General features: G+C 32.4%; 2 protein-coding genes across 2 annotated transcripts in view; both read left to right on the forward strand.

Moving 5' to 3' along the window:
- Positions 1–3,036, forward strand: part of LOC145691573 (uncharacterized) — a 97,721-nt gene extending 94,685 nt beyond the window's left edge. The window contains exon 9 of the mRNA XM_081766982.1: positions 2,927–3,036. Coding sequence (XP_081623108.1) covers positions 2,927–3,036 — 110 coding nt within the window. The remainder of the gene's footprint in view (positions 1–2,926) is intronic.
- A 242-nt stretch (positions 3,037–3,278) lies between these two features.
- Positions 3,279–23,075, forward strand: part of LOC145692684 (uncharacterized) — a 279,895-nt gene continuing 260,098 nt past the window's right edge. Inside the window, exons 1-6 of the mRNA XM_081768066.1 lie at positions 3,279–3,359; positions 7,309–7,380; positions 13,149–13,226; positions 16,571–16,627; positions 18,970–19,032; positions 22,268–22,366. Of these exons, the coding sequence (XP_081624192.1) occupies positions 3,347–3,359; positions 7,309–7,380; positions 13,149–13,226; positions 16,571–16,627; positions 18,970–19,032; positions 22,268–22,366 (382 nt within the window). The 5' untranslated portion in view covers positions 3,279–3,346. The remainder of the gene's footprint in view (positions 3,360–7,308; positions 7,381–13,148; positions 13,227–16,570; positions 16,628–18,969; positions 19,033–22,267; positions 22,367–23,075) is intronic.

Consider the following 23,075-nt stretch of genomic DNA (forward strand, 5'->3'; position numbering starts at 1 on the left):
TCTGTTTAAAAAATTAGATCATCAAAATGGCAACCAAGAAGCTAAGTATAAGAGAGCTTTGCTCTCATTTTTTATTATTATTTTAATTTTAATCAATTTCTACTTTACACCAATTATAGTTTGATACAATTATAAAAATATTTAGAACACCTTAATTATATTTGCACCGCCTATTTTCTTCCAATACATAATAAATAGTGAAAATCAAGTCTACTTATAACCGACCATTAGTCTATATTGGACCGGCCATTTTGTTAAATCAATTTTACATTATAAAAAAATGTGAGTAATATAGTCGACTTGGCTTACTAAAGCCACATCTAGTAATTATTATTCCTTGCAAGAAGACGAAAACAAAACAAAATGCAAAACTAGATTAAAGCGTAAAACTATGAGACATAATATTAAACTTTAATTTAAAAAAAAAAAAACTTTTATTAGAACAAAGAAAATGGCTGCCATCGATAGAAGTTCGAGGCAAGAAAGTAGAACAGATTATGACCAATTCTTAGTATCTAATATTTGAGAAAATGATTATGTTTATGGTTAAAACTATAGTTAGAATTAGTTTCTACTATTTCATATTTCGTAAAACTATACAGAAATAGCAGCAAAGACACAAATAAGGACATTTGACCAGGACCAGTGCACTATTTTCCAAATTTGTACTTTTTTCAAAGGAAAGTTTAGCAAGCAAGGAATAGTACGGTTCTCCGAACAATACTTCCATAGTTTATACACACTCACACACACTCACACACACACACACACACACACACACATATATATATATATATATATATATATATATATATATTAAGAAGCCAAGTTGAAGATATTCTTAACAGAAGACATTTTTTCTTCGGCAAGACTTTACTTTGGCCATTTCGTTAATTTTTTAGATTCTTCGACTCAGTGATTTTTTTTTTCGATTCCGTTCAATTTTCTAAAAATGGGTCAAAACTTACCTAACCTTAAGCTAATCCGTTCCTATCCTTCGGAACCGAAAGAACAAATGAGTCGCCTAGTATCAAAAGCCCCCAAATCCATTTCTTTTATCGAAATTGAGTTATATATCGTTTTCGTATGTTTGATCTAAAGGAATTGCATGGAGACAGTATTTTGTTTAAAAGCTGAGGATATCATACTAACAAACTAGTTCAAATAAGGAACTTTGTACGTGTATATATGGAAATTCACTGCACGCTTTGCAACATTACTCGAAACTAAGCTAAATGGATGTGGCGAATTTTGATACTAGACGCTCCAAATTACTGAATCGAAGAATTAAAAAAAGAAAAAAAAATAATGAAATAGCCAAAGTAAATATTTCCCGTTTCTTCAATTTTAAATGTACCGGTACATGAAAATAACGAAAAGAAAAACAAAAGTATCGGTATCAATATCAAAAAAAAGTTATTCTTTGAAGAAGTCATTTTGGTGAAAATCAGAACATTCTAAAATTCACCACGAAAGTTTAAGATAACAAACACTTTTTGTCAGTGACCTGTTTATACACTGCTGAACTGAATACATTTGTCTTTATTTGTGTTTGTCTACTATAAGCAGTAATAAAATTTCATTTTTAGCAACAAATATAATTATATTTATCTTCTTCTAGATTTTTGGTGCCCCTCGTATATTTAATGAATCTCATATGAAGCAGTAATAATGAATATCCTAACTATATATAAAGTACATGAACTCACTCACCCACTGGCATAAAATAACGGGACACCTCCGGTTGACGTGGAAAGATGAAATTTGATATGATTGTAGCCATCCGTGACTAATTCACAGGAAAATGCCCCAAAGTTAATATTTCTAATGTTTAGGGGTCTAAAGCGGAAATGAAGAAATTCTCCATGTTATTTGAATGGATCTTTTATTGGGTCTACAAGTCATGTTTTAGGTACTTGGAATCGGAATAAAGAATTGAAATTCGGTATGCTTCTAGGTTTATGTTAGCGTTACCTAAGTAAATCACAAAATATTAAAACTCCAACTTCACTGGAATTTTGCCGGCAACTGAAAAATCTTTCCCATGTTATTTATATGGGACATCTTCAACACCTCAAAATGTTCAGCCACTTCCGGTAGGATTAGAATGATGAAATTTGGCATGATTCTAACCTTTAGGGACTCACCTACAGGATAATTGCCAAAACATAATATTTTTAATTTTTAAGGGAAATGAAAAATCTTCGTGTTATTTAAATGGAAGTTTTCTTGGGATAAAAAAAATATTTTTTTTAGGTATTTGAAATAGAAAAATAAACCTCAAATTCAATAGAATTATGGGTCTAATAGGTGCGAGGCCGTAGGCCGATCTGAAACGGGTATAACAGGACTTACCAGCTCTTATTAGTATATTCAACTGTAATGTCCTTACTTTGATAATCTTTTCTGTTTCTATCAAGGTTGTTGTTCCTTATGGACATGTCGTCGTTGATAAAATAAAATGCATATTGTCGTTGACAAAATAGACTACTTTATTTTAGGGAGTAAATTCACTCTTGAAAGAAAGGTAACAGATATGTGATGCGACGCTGTAGGCCGGGGTTCTTAGGTCCTCGGGGTTCTGGAGGCGAGGCTCCTACATGGCTAAATGGAGGAAATATTAAAGCAAATGCAAGAAATTCACTGTTAAAGCAAAGGGCGATATATATGAGATGCTAGGTTATAGGCCGAGCAAACACGGGGTTTGGGGGGCGAGTGTCCCAGCTGGCCTTAGCTTAGTCATACATAAATAAAATCCAGTTTTGTTGATGAAAAAAAAATATTAAGAAAGGCAAAGAAAAATCTAAATAATAATAAAACAGTAACTAATATATCACTTTTCTTCAAATGATTCCGATTTCTAGGTTTTACGTTACTTATGCAGGATGTTTCAGTTTAAGATATTCATACATATGCTTTCTTTCAGATAAATTCTTTGAAAAATTGAATTCTCAGTTGGAAAGATTATCAACCAAAACTAAAGGAGACAACAAGCCTACAATGAAATCAGTCAGTAAGTACAAAATAAATTATTAAGTTTTAGTTTTAAACAATTTTATCATTAGAAGAGAAAACTTTGGTAATATATAGCCACGTCAGATAAATTCTTTGAAAAATTAAATTCTCAGTTGGAAAGATTATCAACCAAAACTAAAGGAGACAACAAGCCCACAATGAAATCAGTCAGTAAGTACAAAATAAATTATTAAGTTTTAGTTTTAAACAATTTTCTCATTAGAAGAGAAAACTTTGGTAATCTATAGCCACGTCAGATAAATTCTTTGAAAAATTGAATTCTCAGTTGGAAAGATTATCAACCAAAACTAAAGGAGACAACAAGCCTACAATGAAATCAGTCAGTAAGTACAAAATAAATTATTAAGTTTTAGTTTTAAACAATTTTCTCATTAGAAGAGAAAACTTTGATAATCTATATATTATTTATTATATTTATTTCTTTTGTATGAACTTACAAGTACGAGGAATGTCCTCAAGTAAGTGTAACATGCGTCATATGTACAAAAAATTTACATGAGTAAAATAAAGTAATATTACCTTGTCATGATAGTTACGTACTCCTCAATCGTATAACAAGAATTTTCTAATAGAAATGATTTTAACTTTTGTCTGAACCTTTTCATATTTGCTTCATACTTTATATCAATAGGCAACATGTTGTACAACTTAACACCACCATAACTTACACTTTTTTGATACATTGCTGACCGGTGATTACACAAATGAAAATCATTCTTATTTCGCGTATTATGATTATGTACATCCTTATTTGTTACGAATGCCGATGAGTGTTCTTTCAAATACAAAAAGAGACGATACAAATATAAACTATCCAGAGGTAGTATATTGACCTCCTTAAACGAATGTCTACAAGAAAAATTCGGCTTCTTATCACAAAGTATTCTTATGGCTTTCTTCTGAATTTTGAAAACATTAAATCTCTGACTTGAATTTTCCCAGAACATGATACCATATTGCAAGATAGAGTTAAAACACGAATGGTACAAGGTTTTAGCTAATTTTAAATTTACCTTCTTTCTAATAATCCTTAGTGCATAACATATTCTATTTAATTTATTGATAACTGACTCTATATGAAATTCCCATGTCAGGTTATGATCTATAGTAAGACCTAAAAACGAACAGTGTGTTGTATAGTTAATTTTATTTTGGTTCAGATATAGGTTAGGGTATATTGGTTTACTGCACTTGTTATGAAAATTTATAGCAATGGATTTTTCAACATTAACAAAAAGATTATTGTTCTTCATCCAAAGAAATACTTCATTTAATGTTTGCCTAGCATTCTGTTCCAATAATTTTTCATTTTTTCCACTCACTAGCAGAGTGGTATCGTCAGCGAAAAGGGTAACATCTGCCGAAGATATGCTTTTCTCAAAATCATTAATATATAAAAGGAAGAGCAATGGCCCTAGAATAGATCCTTGTGGAATTCCGTGTTTTATATATAATTCATCTGATAAATAGCTTTCTACAATGTTATTATTCTTATGCGTTATTTCTACGACCTGCCTACGATTTTTTAAGTACGAACCAAACCAGTCCCTTGCTTTACCACGTATTCCACAGTTCTCCAGTTTGTTCAAAAGTAAACTGTGTTGTACTGTATCGAAAGCTTTAGACAAATCAAGAAAGATTCCTATACAGTTTTCTTTCTTATCTACAATATTTCTTACTTTCTCAATGAAATTAAATATTGCCGTATTTGCAGATCGACCTTTAAGGAAGCCATGTTGTTTTGTTGAGATAACATTTTCTTTCAATAAAAAATTAATTACCCTGTTATACATAATTTTTTCCAAAACTTTTCCAACGACAGGTAAGAGAGATATTGGTCTGTAGTTATTTATGTTTTGCTTTTCACCTTTTTTAAACAAGGGCTTAACTTTCGCAATTTTTAACTTTTCTGGATACTCGCCATTTGTAAGTGATATATTTGCTAAATGACAAAGTGGCTTTGTCACCTGATTGAAACATCTTTTCAATAAATTATCTGAGATTTCATCAATTCCAGCTGTATTTTTGTTTTTGAGAGATTTTATTATATTTGCTATTTCATCTTCTGATACTGGCTGTAGAAAGGTTGTTTTTTCACATTTATTTGAACTTTGTTTAAAACTATTTACAGTATCTACTTTGTGGCAATTCTGTTTACATTTATTTACTTTATCATCATCCATAATTTTTGCGACAACATTTATAAAAAAATTATTAAATATTTCTGCTTTTTCCCTTGGGTCTGATACACTGTTCCCTTCATGTATTATTGTATCCACATATGGTGTCTCTTTGCCACCATTTAGTTCTTTATTTATAATGTTCCACATGGTTTTAGTTTTATTCGATGCATAAGCAAGTTTAAGTTGGTAGTAATTCCTTTTAGTCGTTCTAATTAGTTCCTTGTACCTTTTTTTATATTGTTTATAGTAGGACTTTGCACAACCTGTTTTAAAAACCTTACTAAGTTTATGTAAATTTATGTTTGTAGCACTTGCTTTTAGTACTTCAGGAGTAACCCATTGTCCCTTCTTCTGGGATTTTAAAACGAGTTTCATTTTAGGAAAAGCTATATCAAAATAGTAAGCAAAAATTTTTATGAATTCATTATATATATCATTTGCGTTGTTTAATGAAAGTACACCTTCCCATGTTTCGTGACTAAGTAAATAATTGAAATAATTGATATTTTGATTACTGAATACCCTTGTAACTTTGAAAGTTCTTACACTATATTTCTTACACTTTTGAGTTACAGAGAAGCGTTTATCACATATTTCAGCAATCTGAGCTTCATGATCAGAAAATCCGGTACTAATCACTTGCGCCCTTGAGCTCAAGTGGTCACAGTTTAGAATAATCTGATCTAGTGCTGATATACTGGTTGGAGTTATCCTAGTAGGTTTATTTATTAAATGTTTTAAATTAAACGTACCCAATAATGTTTTTATCTTTACATCAATATCTTTCAAAAAATCCATATTTAGATCTCCTACTACTACTGGGCTGTATTTAGTACCACTATAATGTGAAAGTATTACTTCTAAGTTACGCACAAAAATTTCAACTTCACTATCCGGTGTCCTATATATACAGATCATTACAATTTTTTCCACTGGGAGCTCCAAAATACAACATTCAAAATTTTTTTCATCGTTTATATGTTTAAACTTAGTGCATTCTTTAAATTTTAAACTATGTTTTACAAAAATGCTTGAACCACCCCTTGTTTTCTTTTCTCGACAGAAACTACTTGCTAGCTTGAAATTTGGTAAATTTATAGTTTCTATATTGTTTTGTGCACACCAATGTTCGGTTATACAAATAATATCTACATCTTTCAGAATTTCCGTCAACAAAATTTCCATAGTTAATTGTTTCCCAATGGAAAACCCTTGTACGTTTTGGTGAAAGATACGTAAGCCTACTCGCTGTGTTAAATTTACCCTTGAACTAAAAAAGAAGTGCCCTCATCCACATTCTTCTTACTTTGAGTTACTTCCCAAGGTATTGGCAACGCTGCTTGAGACCTAGATTTATTACTCATATCACTGTTAATTACATCACAAATTTCATAGCCACGTCAGATAAATTCTTTGAAAAATTGAATTCTCAGTTGGAAAGATTATCAATCAAAACTAAAGGAGACAACACGCCTACAATGAAATCAGTCAGTAAGTACAAAATAAAAATTATTAAGTTTTAGTTTTAAACAATTTTCTCATTAGAAGAGGAAACTTTGGTAATCTATAGCCATGTGAATATTTGCAACATGTAACATGCTGTTTATGTTCAAATTCAGCCCCCCATCGGTGTGAGGGTTTAGAGAGGTGAATCTTAAAATGTCCAAAATGACCGAGATTAGTGTCTAAATCATACTTTTCGGTGTCACAGGAAAATGACTGACTTATTTGAAATGGTTCTTGGGACATAGTATGCACCATAAGGTTGATTTTTTATCTTGTTATTTAGATTAAAAGAGGCTTTTCTAGAAGGATGGAGTGTTTCAAAATTTACACCAATGATAGAGTGTCTTATTGATTTTTATCTTCACACTTTTATTAAAATACGTCTCCTAAGAGGAAAAAGGGGAATAAAATGTTTTCATAAAACTAATTTCCCCGTGCAAGAAAAAAAAAAAAAAAAAATAAACACGGTCAATTGAGCAAATTTATTATATAATGTTAACCATTTGCCAAAGTTATTTACTTAGCAACTTGATCCGATCTTCATTAAATTTATATAATTCTTTTAATTTCTTTAACATTTCAGAGAAATTCTTGAAAAAAAAAAGAAAAGAAGTCGATAAAGCAAATTTGGATGAAGAAACATCAGACTCTGTCAGTGAGTATTGATTCTTAACTATAAGATGTAAATTCATAATATTATCTAAACAGTTTTCCCTCACAATAAGAATACTTACATCACATACTACTAATGTTATTCAACGTTTCTAGAGTGTTCTTCAACATAAAAAAGAAGGAAAAAGAAAAAAATAGATTATCTAACATGGTGTGTGAATGTGTGTCAATTTTAAATTGGTACTCCTTGACTTTTTATATTTTTTTCTTTTTTATCTTGTTTGACGACTATTTGTTGACTGTTCAAAAGCTTAGCATTTTGTTTTAAGTATTTATATGTTTACTATTTAGATGTAAATCTGATAACGGATGATAGGAGAACAATAGAAAGAAATGCAGAGATCTCATTAAAAGCTTGCAGCGATATTAGTTTAGAAGTAAATGCAGAAAAAAATTAAATACATGGAAGTTCACCGGGATTGTAATACCGCAAATTATGAATGCGTTAAAATATCTAATAATACTTTTCATAAAATGGATACTTTGAAATATCTAAGATCAATATTAACAGATCAAAACCATAATCACGAAGAAATTAAATGTCGACTAAAAGCTGAGAATTCATGTTATTATTCAGTTCAAAATATTTTGTCGTCGCGAATTCTGTCGAGGAATTTGAAGCTTAAAATATATAAAACATGCCTGTGCCTGTGCTTATAACAATACCTGTTGTTCTGTATGATTGTGAAACATGGTCGCTTACTCTGAGGCACGAACGCAGACTCAAAGTATTTGAGAATAAAATTCTGAGACGAATATTCGAACCCAAAAGGAATGGGTATGGAGAACGGCGGAAACTTCATAACGAAGAACTACATAATTTATAACGTTTTACCAAACACTGTTAGGGTCATCAAATCTAGAAGGCTCCGGTGGGCAGATTATGTGGCCAGAATGGAAGAAAGTAGAAAAGCTTTCACAGTTTTGATGGATATCCAACTGGAAAACTACCATTAGGAAGACCTAGGTATAGATGGGGGGAGGGGGACAATATTAAGATGGATCTCGAAGAAATAGTAATACAAAGTAGAAACTTTATACAGTTGGTTAAGAACAGAAATCAATGGAGAGTTTTGTGAACGCGGTTTTCAATCTCCGGGTTCCATAGACCATAGAGTTAGTTCGTTAGTTATATGTATGCAATAGTGAAGAAAAATAAACATTATGTACTTTATATTCTAGTTTCTATTTGTCCGTGTACCCCTTTGCTTCAAGTGGCTGAGACGCGTATTTCTGTTCTGAGTTAGAAAGTCGGTGGAAATACCTGTATTCAATACAAATCCGAGCAGTTGCAATAAATTTAGCCTTATGAAGTCTTAGTGCCGGAAAGAAACATGAATTCAATACAAATCCGAGCAGTTGCAATAAATTTCGTCTTATGAAGTCTTAGTGCAGGAAAGAAACATGAATTCAATACAAAATCTGAGCTATTGCAACAAATTTTGTGTTATGAAGCCTCAGTACAGGAAAGAAATATAAATTCAATACAAATTCGAGCAGTTGCAACACATTTCGCCTTTGAAAACCTCAGCACACCAAAGAAATGTAAAATTTAACCACAAGTTCACGATTTGACCATGACACCGGCAAAGACAATTGGAAAATACAGAAAATCGCCGCTTGTCTTGTTTGCACTGCAGCTTAAGCAGTCTACATATGGATACTGTAGTTTGCATTATAATTTTATACTCCGCTCTGGAAACGTGATAAATTTTCTTTGGTAAAAGATATTCAGATCATCAATTAAACCTTAGCTTTTCGTCCTTCAGTTTATAGGGGATTTCTGTCTACATCTTTTGTCAAATCAAGAATTTTAAAATACGTTGAGTTAATTATAAGTTCTGTCCTAGTGTAAAATTGTGTTATGTACTCCGTAACGTTTGATATTGGTAGGAGTTTATAGAGAAGACAAGACGGTCAAAACAGATCCATTCACAGAGAAATGACCTGATCATTAAACAGTTTAAAAGTCGCACAGGCGAATCAAATATTGATTTTCCCATAATATGTTGGGTGACAAGACGACAATGATTGATAATACCAAAGAGATTAAAATTTGTCTTCGTATAGGCGAATCAAATATATTGATTTTCTCATAATATATTAGGCGACAAGACGAAATGATTGATAATACCAAAGAGATTGAAATTTTTCTTCGCGTAGGCGAATCAAATATATTGATTTTCTCATAATGTATTAGGCGAAAAGACGAAAATGATTGATAATACCAAAGAGATTGAAATTTGTTTGCACGGATATACAACCATATACAACCGTATCAAACCGAATATAACTATTGTTTCCTCTGTTTCAACTCTAAATAAGTCTGCTCAATATGAATGAACTAATACCAGAGTATTAATGAGTAGCATAAAATTTATACATACGGTTTTGCATTGCATGTGAATCAACATTACCTTTTTATGGCGGAATATACTTTCATTAAAAAAAAAGTTTTCTATCTCTACTTGATAGAGATCTATAGATCGAAAGATCAAGTACACATATGTCCTCTTCAAGATGATACGCAGCTAAAGACAAATACAGAAAAAGAGTATCCGGTTGCAATGATGTGAACAAACTTTGAAGGTGATGGCTGAAATTCAGCTGAAATGTAGAAGGGACTATGCAGACACTATATTCTAAAATAAAATGGTCCTAAATTGGATGAAACATAGTCAAAAAGGTACGAAATATTAATGTCAATGTAAAATCAATGAAAAACAAATAATTCTTCTACTTATCTCAGAAACGAAAAGAGGAAGATTATTAAAATTAAGCTTAAATATAGAATACTATGTATATTCTATATTCCGAAAGCAAATTGTCCTAAAATGGATGGAACATAGTCAAAAAGGCACGAAACATTAATGTCAATGTAAAATGAATGAAAAACAAATAATTTCTCCACTTATACCAAAAACCAAAAGAGGGAGATGCCTGAAAATCATCTTAAATATAGAACAGAGTGTGTAGATTCTACATTGAAGAAAGAAATTGTTCTAAAATAGATGAAACATAGTAAAAAGTTACGAAACATGAACAATTGAAGTCCACATATCTCAAAAACTATAATATGGAGATGGTTAATTAAAAGCTTATCGCAAAGTCATAATGGAGAGCTTAAAAAGCATGTATAGCACGTAAGGTAAACATGGATAGAACATTGTCAAAAGTCAAGTTGTTTGAGTAAAATCAATAATAATGATAAAGTATATGCATGTTCTTCGAATTACCTAGGGCGCCCCACGCGGAGGCTACGCGCTTGAAATATCTCACATGTGGGTTTGGAATCTCCAGACTTGATTTAGCACGCATCATGACTTTTGATCTGATCACGTGACACAGTCTGGTCCTTATGGCAAACCGGTTAGGCCCTTAGCAGTTAACAAGTCACAAATAAGCTTTCCAGATATATTGTCACTTGTTTTAAATGGGAAACGTTATGCAGAAATGGATCAAATCATATAAAGCTACTGAAGACATTTTTAAAGTTTAACATCATTTACACAAACTAAATACAACTTTCTTACAAGGCTGTCTAGAATATTTATTATAATTTTAACTAGAAATGTTACAGTTTCGGAAGTATATCATTTCCTTCTTCAGACTACTACTCCAACTGAAATCATAAATAACAGAAATGATGTAATGTTATTTATGATTTCAGTTGGAGTAGTAGTCTGAAGAAGGAAATGATATACTTCCGAAACTGTAACATTTCTAGTTAATTTATAATAAAGATTATAGACAGCTTTGTAAGAAAGTTGTATTTAGTTTGTGTTTAAGATGGACACAAGGCCTTTTTATCATAATAACATCATTTAAAATATGAAAGTCAAATCTTCATATTTTATTTTGAATTGCATCGCTTTCCAAACTTCAGAATAAAGTAATTAAGCGATTTGATGGATTCTTGCCCACTATGATATTAACTTGAACTCTTCATGTTCGTAGGCTTGTCCATTTTTGCAAGAAATTTGTCTAAATATTCTACTTTTGCTGGCGTGTATATCAATGTTGAGATACTTTGTGTTGATGTTAATATTAAAATCAACTTTCTAGTGTGATGTCATCTTTTTCCCATATTTCTCATACATTTCTCCAAGGGGTGTGAATAATATGGGCTGAAAATAGATGTTAGAAAGACAAAAACCATGGTGATTGGAACGAAGGGATCTGTGTCACATATAGAAGTAGAAGCAGTGGTCGAAGTGAGACGGTATGCGGTGGTATGCCATACCGCCTCTGGTTTTTCAGTAATGAGGACACACTGTCTCTGGTTTCTCAATGATCAAGACATACTGTCATTGGAGAGTAGACCTTTAATTAATAAATTTTTATACACAGTAATTGACGAATAGCTTTGCACCTAAGAAGATTTTATTTCTTATGTAGAAATAATTTCTAAGTTGACAACACCAACTATTTTATTATCTTTTTCCTACCTTTTGTTCTTCAAATGAGATGTCTTCAAAGAAGCTCATCTAGTTTATATTTTGGTGTGCCATATTGAATTGTTTCAGGTATATGTGTGTGCGCATGTCTTCTTGTCTTAATTCATATAGTGATTTGAGCATGAGCGGATTTAGGGATTGTCTGCTGTGGGGGCGATTCTTCTGGGGATTTGGAATACCCCTCAGTCGAGTGGGAGGTCCAGGAGCTTTCCCACAGGAAATTGTTAATATAAAAACTCGGTTTTTGAGCATTTTTATGTATAATTCTTTATAATATAACATAAGGGAATATTTTTAAATTTATTTTTTTAGAAAGTTGTTGGCGAGGGATTCAAGCCTCCATATCCTCCCTCCCCGCCCCCATAACTAAAGAGAAGCTCTCCAGTAGATTTCAGTCATTATGTAAACAAAAATGCAATCTTTCAAGCTACATACCCTCATCATATTTCAACATTTAGATAGCCGGTATGTCGAGTCAAAATCGTAATAAAACATACCGCATCTACTTTTTTGCCACTTCGAACACTGAGTAGAAGGAGAGAAAATGGAACAGGTGACTAATTTTCGATACTTGGGTAGTATTATTAGTAATGAAGTGTGAACGTGAAATAAAAGAAAGGATAGGAATGACGAAAGAAGCCTATAGGAGAAAGAAAATGCTATTTTGTGGGATCTTGAACAAGGAGTTGAGAAAAGAATCATCAAGTGTTTCGTGTGGAGTATTGTGTTGTATGGGTCAGAAACATGTACATTATGCAAAAATGATGGAAAAAGGGAGTGGAAGCTTTCGAAATATGGGTGTGGAGAAAAATGGAGATAATTAGCTGGGTCGAGCGGAAAATGAGAAAAAAGTGTTAGAGATGGTGGTGGAGAAAAGAACAATTTTAGACATTATTAAGAAGAGAAAAAGAAACTGGTTAGAACATTGGCTAAGAAGGAACTGTATCATGAGTGATGTGCTAGATGGTATGGTGGCAGGAAAGAAAGGGGGGGGGACGAAGGACACTACAATTCATGGACGATATCAAAACAGGAAAATCGTACGTGAAGACCAAGAGGTTAGCGGAAGACCGTGGAGCATGGAGGCTTCTCAGTTAAAGCAAGTGACCTGCGAGCAATGGCAGAATAACTATGATGATGATAATCTAATGTGGTTAATTTAATTTCATACTTGTTATAAATTTCAAAAATAAGTTTTTACTTTTAAGATATTAAAACTAATATTGTATAAATCTAAAAGTAGTTGTTTCTTTTATTATATTTCTTTTTCTTTTCTTTCTTAATTTTCCCACAGAACAATATCTGTCAAATGTTGTAGCTGAGTTAGATGGAGAGCCTTATTCCAAGAAGCAAACAAGTGAGAAACACATGAGTAAGTATATTAGACGTATTATATATATATATATATATATATTTACAAAGCCATACCTCTATATTATATTGACAACTGACTCAATAAGTGAAATGGAATAAAATTTAATTCAATTATTTGAGTGACAGAAGTAGGTCTCAAGTAATGCACAACCACACTGAGGAATTCTAACTATGATTCTACTTACAGATTTCTGTAATTTCTGAATTTCCTTTAAGCTTCCAAGCTTTCGACCCTCCCCTGGAGTCTTGGTCACGGACGTTAAAAACAGAAAGGAAAAGAACAGAAACACCAAAGAATAAAAATGGAACGGACTTATCAAGGGTAGAGCTATAGTGAACAAAAACACGTTGTCAAGAACATAATCACCAGATGGACATAATACAAACTAAAATATTGGGGAATCAGTTTGTGCGGCTTTCTTGTTCCTTGTTGGAAATTTGCCAACTCATGTTATTACTTTTATTGCCCTTCCAATGCTGTGAAAATTTTGTAATTACCGTCTCCCATTCGTCACTTAACCATCCATTGTCTAAATTTAATTTTTTTTTTTTAATGAATAAATAAGTTTTCAAAAAGACTTGAAGTAGAACGACTGGTTTTTGAAAACGTATTTATTTATTTAAAAATTCCTGTCCATTCCATTTCTATTCCTTGATGTTTCTACTCTTTTCTTCCTGTTTTTAACCTCCGTGACCAAGACTCCAGAGAAGAGTCGAAAGCTGGAAATTTCAAGAAAATTCAGGAATTACAGGAATCTGTAAGCAGATTGATAGGTCTTAAGTAGCTTCACTCAGTTGTGATTACACTTTGACAATGTATTCCGTCAAATCCATAACTGGATCTCTCCCTATACTTGTAATCATGAACAAAATCAGTGTTCTAGCTTCAGAACTTGATGTAGATATTAAAATTTAAATACGTAAGTATATTCTTCTCTTTGCAAGTCAGCTTCGTAAAGTAGATGTTAAATTGTGAGTGAGCAAGAGATCTGCCCCCTTAAAGAGAAAGTGTTCGTATCCATTTACAAAATTTATTTAGTAAAAGCCATAAAAGTAAATCTTAGATAATTATTTTCTAATAACGTAGTTTTCTTAGTATTGAACGGTAATCTTGTACTTGTATGCTGCAGAAAGCGATACGTTTCATATGCTGTAGAAATTAAAAATTAGTTTCTAAAAGCTGTAATATGTATACTGGGTGTTACAAAACAACACCGACAACATTTGGGAGTTGGTAGGTACTTCAAATTATATGCCTGTAGCCAAACAATCTCTATAAAAATTGCTGTGTGAGTACCTTAGGATTCTGGAACATGTATTTTTGGATAGCGCACATACTAGTTCCTCAATGAAGTCTTGATCGGACTACTTTAGGTCCCACAGTTTTGGAGCTATGGACGTTTAAAGTTCATTTTCTCATGTTTTCGGCAGCCTACAACTCCGAAAGGAAACATTTGTGCACCCAGGTTGGTCTATACTTTTTGTCTTATCTTGGTGTAAGGAATCGCCGCACCATATATATATATATATATATATATATATATATATAGGGTTATTAAATGATTGTACCACTCTGATCAATAAACACCTAAAAAAAATCTGGTGCATTACTTCTGGGAGAAATCCAGACTATATATATATATATAGCGTCTGGATGAAGTAATGCATCAGATTGTTTTTCAGGTGTTTATTGATCAGAGTGGTACAACCACTTAATAACCCTCTTGTTTCAATACAATTTTGCCCATCGAGATTTCCATGCATTGTTTTGCTCCCTAGAAGTCCTAACAGGTCCCTAACAGGAATATCCTTTAAAAGTCTCATCGAAGTCGTTTTGATGTTGTTAATAGTGTCCAAATGCCGTTCTTTCAAGTATTTTTTGGGGAAACAGAAACAAGTCTGGTAGGGCCAAGTAGAGTCTGTAAGGCTACTGCGGAACAATTGTAACCCGATTGAGTTTAGGTAGTTGCGCATGACAAACACGGTGTGGCTGGGAGTGTTGTCATGATGAAGCTTACCACCCCATTTTCTTCGCAGCAGTGTCCTTTTAGTGCTATCTCTTATCTACCAAACACAAATAAACTTTTCTTACATTTCTCGTCAAATTTCATGAAAAAATTCATAAAAATTAAATAATTTTAATTATTTTTGCCTAATATCAATCTTTATAATGTCTTTTCTTTAAGAATTCATGTGCTACTATATTTCTACAAGGATTTTATATTTATTCTCTCAGACCTTCGACTATAATCACTTCTCTTTCAGCTCTAGAAAGAACTAATCGTCTGCTGTAGCTTTGACGTACAATCAACTTCTTTAATACTAAAGAAAAATAACGAGAGCAAAGTAAAATAGAATATTATTAAAAGAAACAAAACCACTAAAAAACTCCTTGGATACAAATTGCCATTCGCAGTAAGAATTAACAAGAGCAAGGACAGGTAGAATGAAATTAAAGTATAGGAACTTCTTTTATAAAAATTGTTGATTTAAAATGCTTTTTTTAAAAAAAAAATTCGAACGAGGGATAGAGTTTGGTGACAATTTGGAAAACATTTCGCACCGAATTTATTACCATTGAAGTAAATAGTTTAAAAGTGCATTAAACTGAAGGTACTGTTAATAGAAATTTCATTAGAACCTCTTTATTTCTTCGTATACGAGATTGGTCTATACTTTTTTGTCTTATCTTGGTGTCAGGAGTCAACTCCCAAACGTTGTCGGGATTGTTTTGAAACACCTTGTATACATATCATATTATAATATCTTTGATCCTATTATGGCTAAGTATTTAAACATAAATTTCAATTGAAATTTGTCTTTAACATATACCCTTTAAACACAAGCGGACTGGCTCATGCAGCTACCCAGTAATCGCTAGATGGACTAACATGATAAGGATAAAAGTACATTTTTCTAGGGAAAATATTTTGTTTGAATATTTTACCTTGAGGCGGATTTTCATGCGAGTGTCCGTTGCGTCCTTTGCTTACGATATGGCTGAATAGCCAACTGAGAAAGTTGTTTTGTGTACGATTCTACGTGTAACACAACTTTCTGTTGGCTACAGATAGAAATCGCAAGCAACAAACGCAACAGACGCCTGCATGAAAATCTGCTCTTAATAATTGATGTTAACTAATCGGGCAACTCCGTAGCTAACCCGGTGGGCCAAAATTTTTGATGCTGGACACAACTCTGTAGCTAAGCCGAGTGGGCCAAAGTTTTGACGCTGGGACTACTCTGTGGCTAAGCCAGATGGGCCAAAGTTTGCCAGTCCGCTCCTGCATGTTAATTATTTACCTTTTTTCTTTTCGTTTATTTCTAAATATATATTTTCAGAGAGAAAGAAAGCAAAGCAACCTAAAGGAGCAGGAATGTATAAGATCACAATTAGAAGTAAGTGTTTCCTATTTTCTGCTTTCTTCTTTAATTCTATTATTTAAGCATTATCAAAATAACACAATAATATTAATAAACAGTGGTCTATATTCAACTGAAGCAGGAAAAGCAGTCCTTCAGTAAACAATATGTTTTCTCAGATACAGCTTAGTTGTATATTCTAATTTATTGTCTCTCGATAACTTTCAAACGAAGCACAATTTGTTTTGCATTATGCATGAAATCCTTATTGTGTGAATGGGCAGTAAGGGTATGGGGTAAAAGAACACGGTAGAATAGGTCGTGTAGTGAATCGCGCTTCAATTCACTATTTCTGTACTTTTCTAAGATTGAGACACTGCTATAGGGCTTTATGATGTAGGATAACCAGGTATCTAGTGTGTGACATAAAAAAAAAATACTTGATTAAAACATGCAAGTGAATTGTGCTTCAATTCACTATTTCTGTACTTTTCTAAGATTGAGACACTGCTATAGAGCTTTATAATGTAGGATGACCAGGCATCTAGGGTGTGATATATATATAAAAAAAATTAAAAAATACTTGATTAAAACACGCAAGTGAATTGTGCTTCACCTTACTAGCTCGCCATTTTGCAATTGCTTGAGTTCAGGGTTGCCAAACCAACAAACTTTTCACAGCGATTTTATAAATAAGAATTTATGGGATGATCGACATATTGATTTATTGACTATTACATCGTTCTATATATACGTTAAATTTCCAATCGACTGTTTGCAGCAATTATTATAATTTAGTAATTAGTACATTTAACAGAGAATTATGCAACTTACGAAACCAAATATGTAATATTATTTCATTATTACTTATATTCAATATATATACAAGAAAGTTACAAATTGATTGCGTATGGCAGTGGAAAGAGATCTAGATTCTATCAGTATTAGTGGCTGTCAGTTTTCTTTTTATAATAATGTACTTATTATATTACTCTTAATATACGAGTAGTTACAAACATTCATTATTAAAAAGAATATGCTGATTTCTATTACTGCAAGTGAATTAGACATTTGTATTCTTAATGCTATGTACCATAATGGAATTTGAAAATAATTTTGAGGGTAGAAGGAATAAAATTCAACAATCGCTGAAGAGGAAATTTGAAAAGGAAATCTGTGTTGTTCTATTCTTTTACAAAGTCCACTTGTTTGTGTAGTATAGTATTTTGTGCATGTAAAGTACTATTTTTACAACTTCTCTGTCCTTAAAATTACGAACGTTAATTAGAAATTAACGTTTTAATTACAATTTACAATACAAGAAGCTTAGTACAAGTAATAAGGAGGGCAAAAGTGCAATTACAATACTACATCTGTGCCTATTACACTTTTGTATGAAAGAACTGTATTCTAATAACAGTTCTAATGTTACACTTCAAAACAAGTTTTTACGAGGGAGAATCAGAATCGAAGGTTATAAGCCCGATATTTCTGAAGTTTCGTTTGTTATAGAGGAATAAGGAGTGTGAGATAATTTTAATACATGGAGTTGGCAACTGTGCAGAGTTTCAGCCACGCGTCACCTTCGGCGCTAGTTGTAGGTAAACATAAATGGCGACTCGTTTGGCAAACTGGTCTCGCGAAGAAGTCTTCTCATTTATTATTCAATTTCTGTGGGTGAAACATGTAAACGGGGCTGAAATTCATCGGCAGCTGATAGAGGTTCACGGAGAGACTGTAATGTCTCGTCAGCATGTCACAGAATGGTGTCGAAAGTTTGCGGATGGTACAGGAAACGTCACCGACGAGGACCGCAGTGACTGACCTAGGACGGCACCAACAGATTTGAACACAGATCGCGTGAAGTAGCTGATTCAGGATAACAAGAACATCACGCTACGGCAACTGATTGCAAAATTGTTAATGTCGTCCGGAAGCGTTCGTCACATTGTGCACGATATTCTGTAGTCCGAGGAGGTGAAATACTTCATGACAAGGTGACTGAACACACAAGGGCAGGATTTTTAGCAGGAGGGAATCTTCAAACTTATCCCATGATACGATAAGTCCCTGAACCGGTATGGAGATTATGTCGAAATATAACTTAATGCATGTACTATCTGTTGGCTGTATTGGTTGTATGAAATAATTTTATACACGTTTTCCTGTAGGCTTTGTAACCTTAGTTTCCGATCACTCCTCGTAATATTAATAAAGAAATTGATTGAAACAAAATAAAACTAATAATAATAATAATAATAATAATAATAATAATAATAATAATAATAATAATGTTTTTCTCGCAACCCTGATTTAGTGTTACATCACGTTTAATAATTATGATTTTCATTGATTTACTTTTATTCTTTTATTTCTAGAGAAAGTGCCACACGGTGACGGATGGGAAGAAGTAGATGCAAAAGATGTCTTAAAACAGATGCGTAAGTTATCTTGTTATTAATATGAGGACATTCATGTTGTAATACAGATACCAGGGTCGACCCTAGGCAATTTGCTGCCCCGTGCAATGGCATCGTTTGCCCCCTCCATTTCTCCAGAAAGAACAAATTTTAAAAGTCACGATTTTAAGAATGCTACCTCATCATGAACAACGAAGGGGAGGGAAAGCGCATTCACACTCAGAAAGATCTAAACACTACAAATACATGCAATCTCGTTCTGTCTGTCTTTTTTTTTTTTTTTTTAATAATAATATATTATGTTAATGAAAGATAAAGCGAACACACGTGCAGAAAGTAAGATGGTAATCTTTTTTTTTTTTTAAATGCAATTCAATGCAAAGCTTCAATCTGAATATATCAGTTTACAATTTCAGTACAACTAGCTTTTTTATCTTTATTTTTTGATTTTCCTTTATCTATTCAAAAATTTTACAAAAATTTGTTTCCAACTTCAATGATAAGGAATTTGTTTGTGACAAAGACAAGACTAGTTTTCATATGAAAACTGTGATAACAAATAACTAAATGGAACAGATGTTCGCTACTGTTCGAGAATTGAGTACTTGTATTTGACAACAATTAAGCAATTCATGCTGGGATTTGTTTGACCGTTTGCTTTAGCACTGTCCATGTAACCTTAAACTAATGCGACCTAAACATGATTTATGAATGTAGTATTCAAATAGAAGACAAGCTTAGTAAATCTAACTAACATGAACAATTAAGTTTGTTTTGAAGAAGAAATATTTATTTTAAATAATATAGTTATGACAGATTTTGCCGCGTCTTGAAATTTGCCGTTCCGTGCAAATGCATATGTTGCACATATGGTAGAGTCAACCCTGGTAATACAGGTATTACACAAATTTACCCTTTTCCAACCATTTGTATTGGATATTTGAATTGGAATTTTTTTGTGATCTTGCAAACATTATGCAACATTAGAGTGATTATACTATCTATTGGATTTCAGGTTTTGGCTTTCACTTTAGGTTTGGTATCTATACGTGTTACCCAGATATATCTATTTCCTCAACCATCTTTCTATGATACCCATTTTTGCTTTAAAGCAGCCATGCAACAGCAAGCCCCCGGGCCAATCCCGGCCCACTGAAACCTTTCATCCTGCCCGCCTGACCTCTTATTGGAAATATACTTCTAACGTAATCTTAAACTGAATTAAAAATATTTACTGCACAACTGATGTCAACTTCGGAATATATCTGCATTGGAATATCCAGTGTACCACAGAACATTGACAAATTAATTCAGAACATAAAGAATCAAATTTTTCACTAAAATGATGATATATTTTTTTCTCTGCTTTAATATTCTGCAGTAAATAAATATTCTGATTAATGTGATAACAGTTTTTTTGTTCCCGTGATGTTAGTGTACGTTGAATGAATATCTTCATTAAATATGACCATTCGACGGTTATAGGAATGTTATACATTGTCTTATTCCAGTAAGTCGGCCCTAGACTCCAGTAAGCCCTCTGTGATTGACCCACCCCTGTTCCAGCTTGCACATACCTGCTTTTAAGTGCTGTTTTATAATTTCAGATGTACATTTAATAGCAATAATGATGGTAGAGGTATCACTGGACATAACCTTCATTCTACATAATGTGAATGGTGCAGTAGTAAAGCATTAACATTTATCACACCTTATGTACTATATTCTCACCACTCTGTTTTCCCAGCCAGAAGGCAGAGAAATATCAGATTATATAAATAAAAGTTTGTCTAGGAATATGAGGTTCAGGACACGCTCTCTGGTTGTACCTTAAATTCTATCCTAGAAAGGATGGATTTAGAAAGAGAATAATGGAAGAACTCCCTTTCAATTAAATAATATATAATTTATTCAAATAAAATAAAATAACAAAGAAAGAGAAAAGAAAGAAACCAAAGTAAATTACAAAATTTGAAATGATTTGTGACTGCAGAATGCTGTTACATAATGTCTGATCGCTTCGACAAATTATTACATCTTTTCTGTTTCAAGTTTCAAAATCAAGTTTGACAGTCAATAGTTACAATAATATTCCGAATATCGCTAGTCAAACAATGTTTACAATAAGTTTCAAATTAAAGCTACTTTAAAAGAATTTAGACTGAAAGTGAATTAATAATGAGAGTTCTCCACTACATTTTTGCCATATTGAGTTAGCTCCAAGGCTGCCTGCCAAACACAACAAGTTAATTTGAAATAAAAACATATTTACCTGAATACTTTGACTTCCGCCTTGGTTCAAACGTTGACAACTTCGATGTTCGCTTCGGTGTGAACAGCACTGGACACACTCACTGGACTCCACCACAACCTTGGGACTCAGTCATTTTATTTAGCCAGAACTAGTCATAGCTGACATATATGGTGGAGTGATATTTTCTGAATTGGTGTAGAGTTGATGTATATAATGATTAAAAAATTGCAGATTTTAGTGTTTCCTGAAAAAAAAGTATAAGGAGTAAATTCAAGAAAATGTAAAAGTGAATGTGAAAACGAGCTCTTTAATGAATGTCTAGGAGTCAAAGGCAACAGGATTGGTTGCCAAGATCACTTGAAATATATTCTCAGAGCACATGATAGATGAGTGTAAATTAATATTGTGACAGGAAATTGAAATTGAACACGGGTATACACTAAACCAGTGTTTATCAAAGTGTCGGTCGCGGGCCGTTTTTTGGTGGGTTACCAGAAGTTTATACTTTTAATTATGAAAATTTTATTTTGATGCAGAAATAGATGTTGTAAATTACTATTCAGAAAATAAAAATTGGAAACGCTTGTTAATGAGGTGAAGAGGATGTGGTTACTCAGAGCCCTGCCCTGTTCTACAGTCAGTATAAATGTTGGGTTAGGATGGGAAGAGTGGGTGAGTTATAATCTGTCACAAGATAGGGAATTGCGTCGGGAGTAGTTTTAACTCTGCGTTACCTTTGTATGGAAAAATTAGATATGATTTATAAAATTTAATTGCTTTGAAATACACCACTATTACGCAGAATGTCAATGTGTATTTGAATAAAAGTAGGTGGGCCACAAAATACTTTTCAATATTTAAAGTGGGTCGCGGTAACAACAAGTTTGAGAACCACTGCACTAAACGATGATAGGGCATACATCTTTTAGATTGTAGATTAACATAACATATACAAACAGTTTCTTATCTTTTAATGAATGTGTGTCTGATTTTTGTTTGAAGGGAAGAAAAATAAAGGGTCTATAGAGGAGGAAGAAACCCCAGTGGATGGAGTTCCCCAAATGGAAAAGGATAACACACAAACCCCTGAAGCGCCCAAGAGTAAGTTTGTACTTTTAATATGTCTTACTACTTTAACAAAATAAAAAATTAAATTAATGTCAAGAACTCAATGTCAATATGTTTCTAATAATGATATCAGAAAATGAAAACGACCCATTTCTACGGGTTTATGCATGGATTGTCCTTCTAGGCCTTCTTTTACAGTAAAAACCTTCTCTAAATTAAAAAAGTTAATTTGTATGATATTTAAGTAACAAATTAAGATTTCAGTAGCACAATTTGTACGATAAGTTGTAATAATTTTATTCTTTCTTTAATTAGTTGTGGTACAAATGTGTATATATATTAGGTTGGTCCTTAAATAAGTGAAAAAGATTGTTTTTCCAATATTCTTTGGGGCACCCTACAATTTTGATCTATCATATGAAAAAGAGTTACTGTAATATTTTTTGATTTTTAAACTAATTTTAAGGGGACGCTACCACCGTGTAAAATTTTCATTAAAAATACTAGGAATGAATTAACAATAAAATTTAGTTACAAGATAAGTTATATTTTGTAAACAAGTAAATACATTGATAGTATATAATAAGAAATTTAAAAAAAAACTGTTAATAAAATACACTGTCAGTTTTTACTTCATCTTAAGACCAAAATTGATTTCTTCGAGTCCGGATACTTGCTTCTAAATTCTTTAACTAAATGCATAAATATTGCTTTTGTTCTTCATCTTTTATATGAAGTTTGG

Source organism: Thermobia domestica, chromosome 8 (assembly GCF_964235325.1).
Source record: "Thermobia domestica chromosome 8, izTheDome1.hap1.1, whole genome shotgun sequence".
Taxonomy (NCBI): Eukaryota; Metazoa; Arthropoda; class Insecta; order Zygentoma; family Lepismatidae; genus Thermobia; species Thermobia domestica.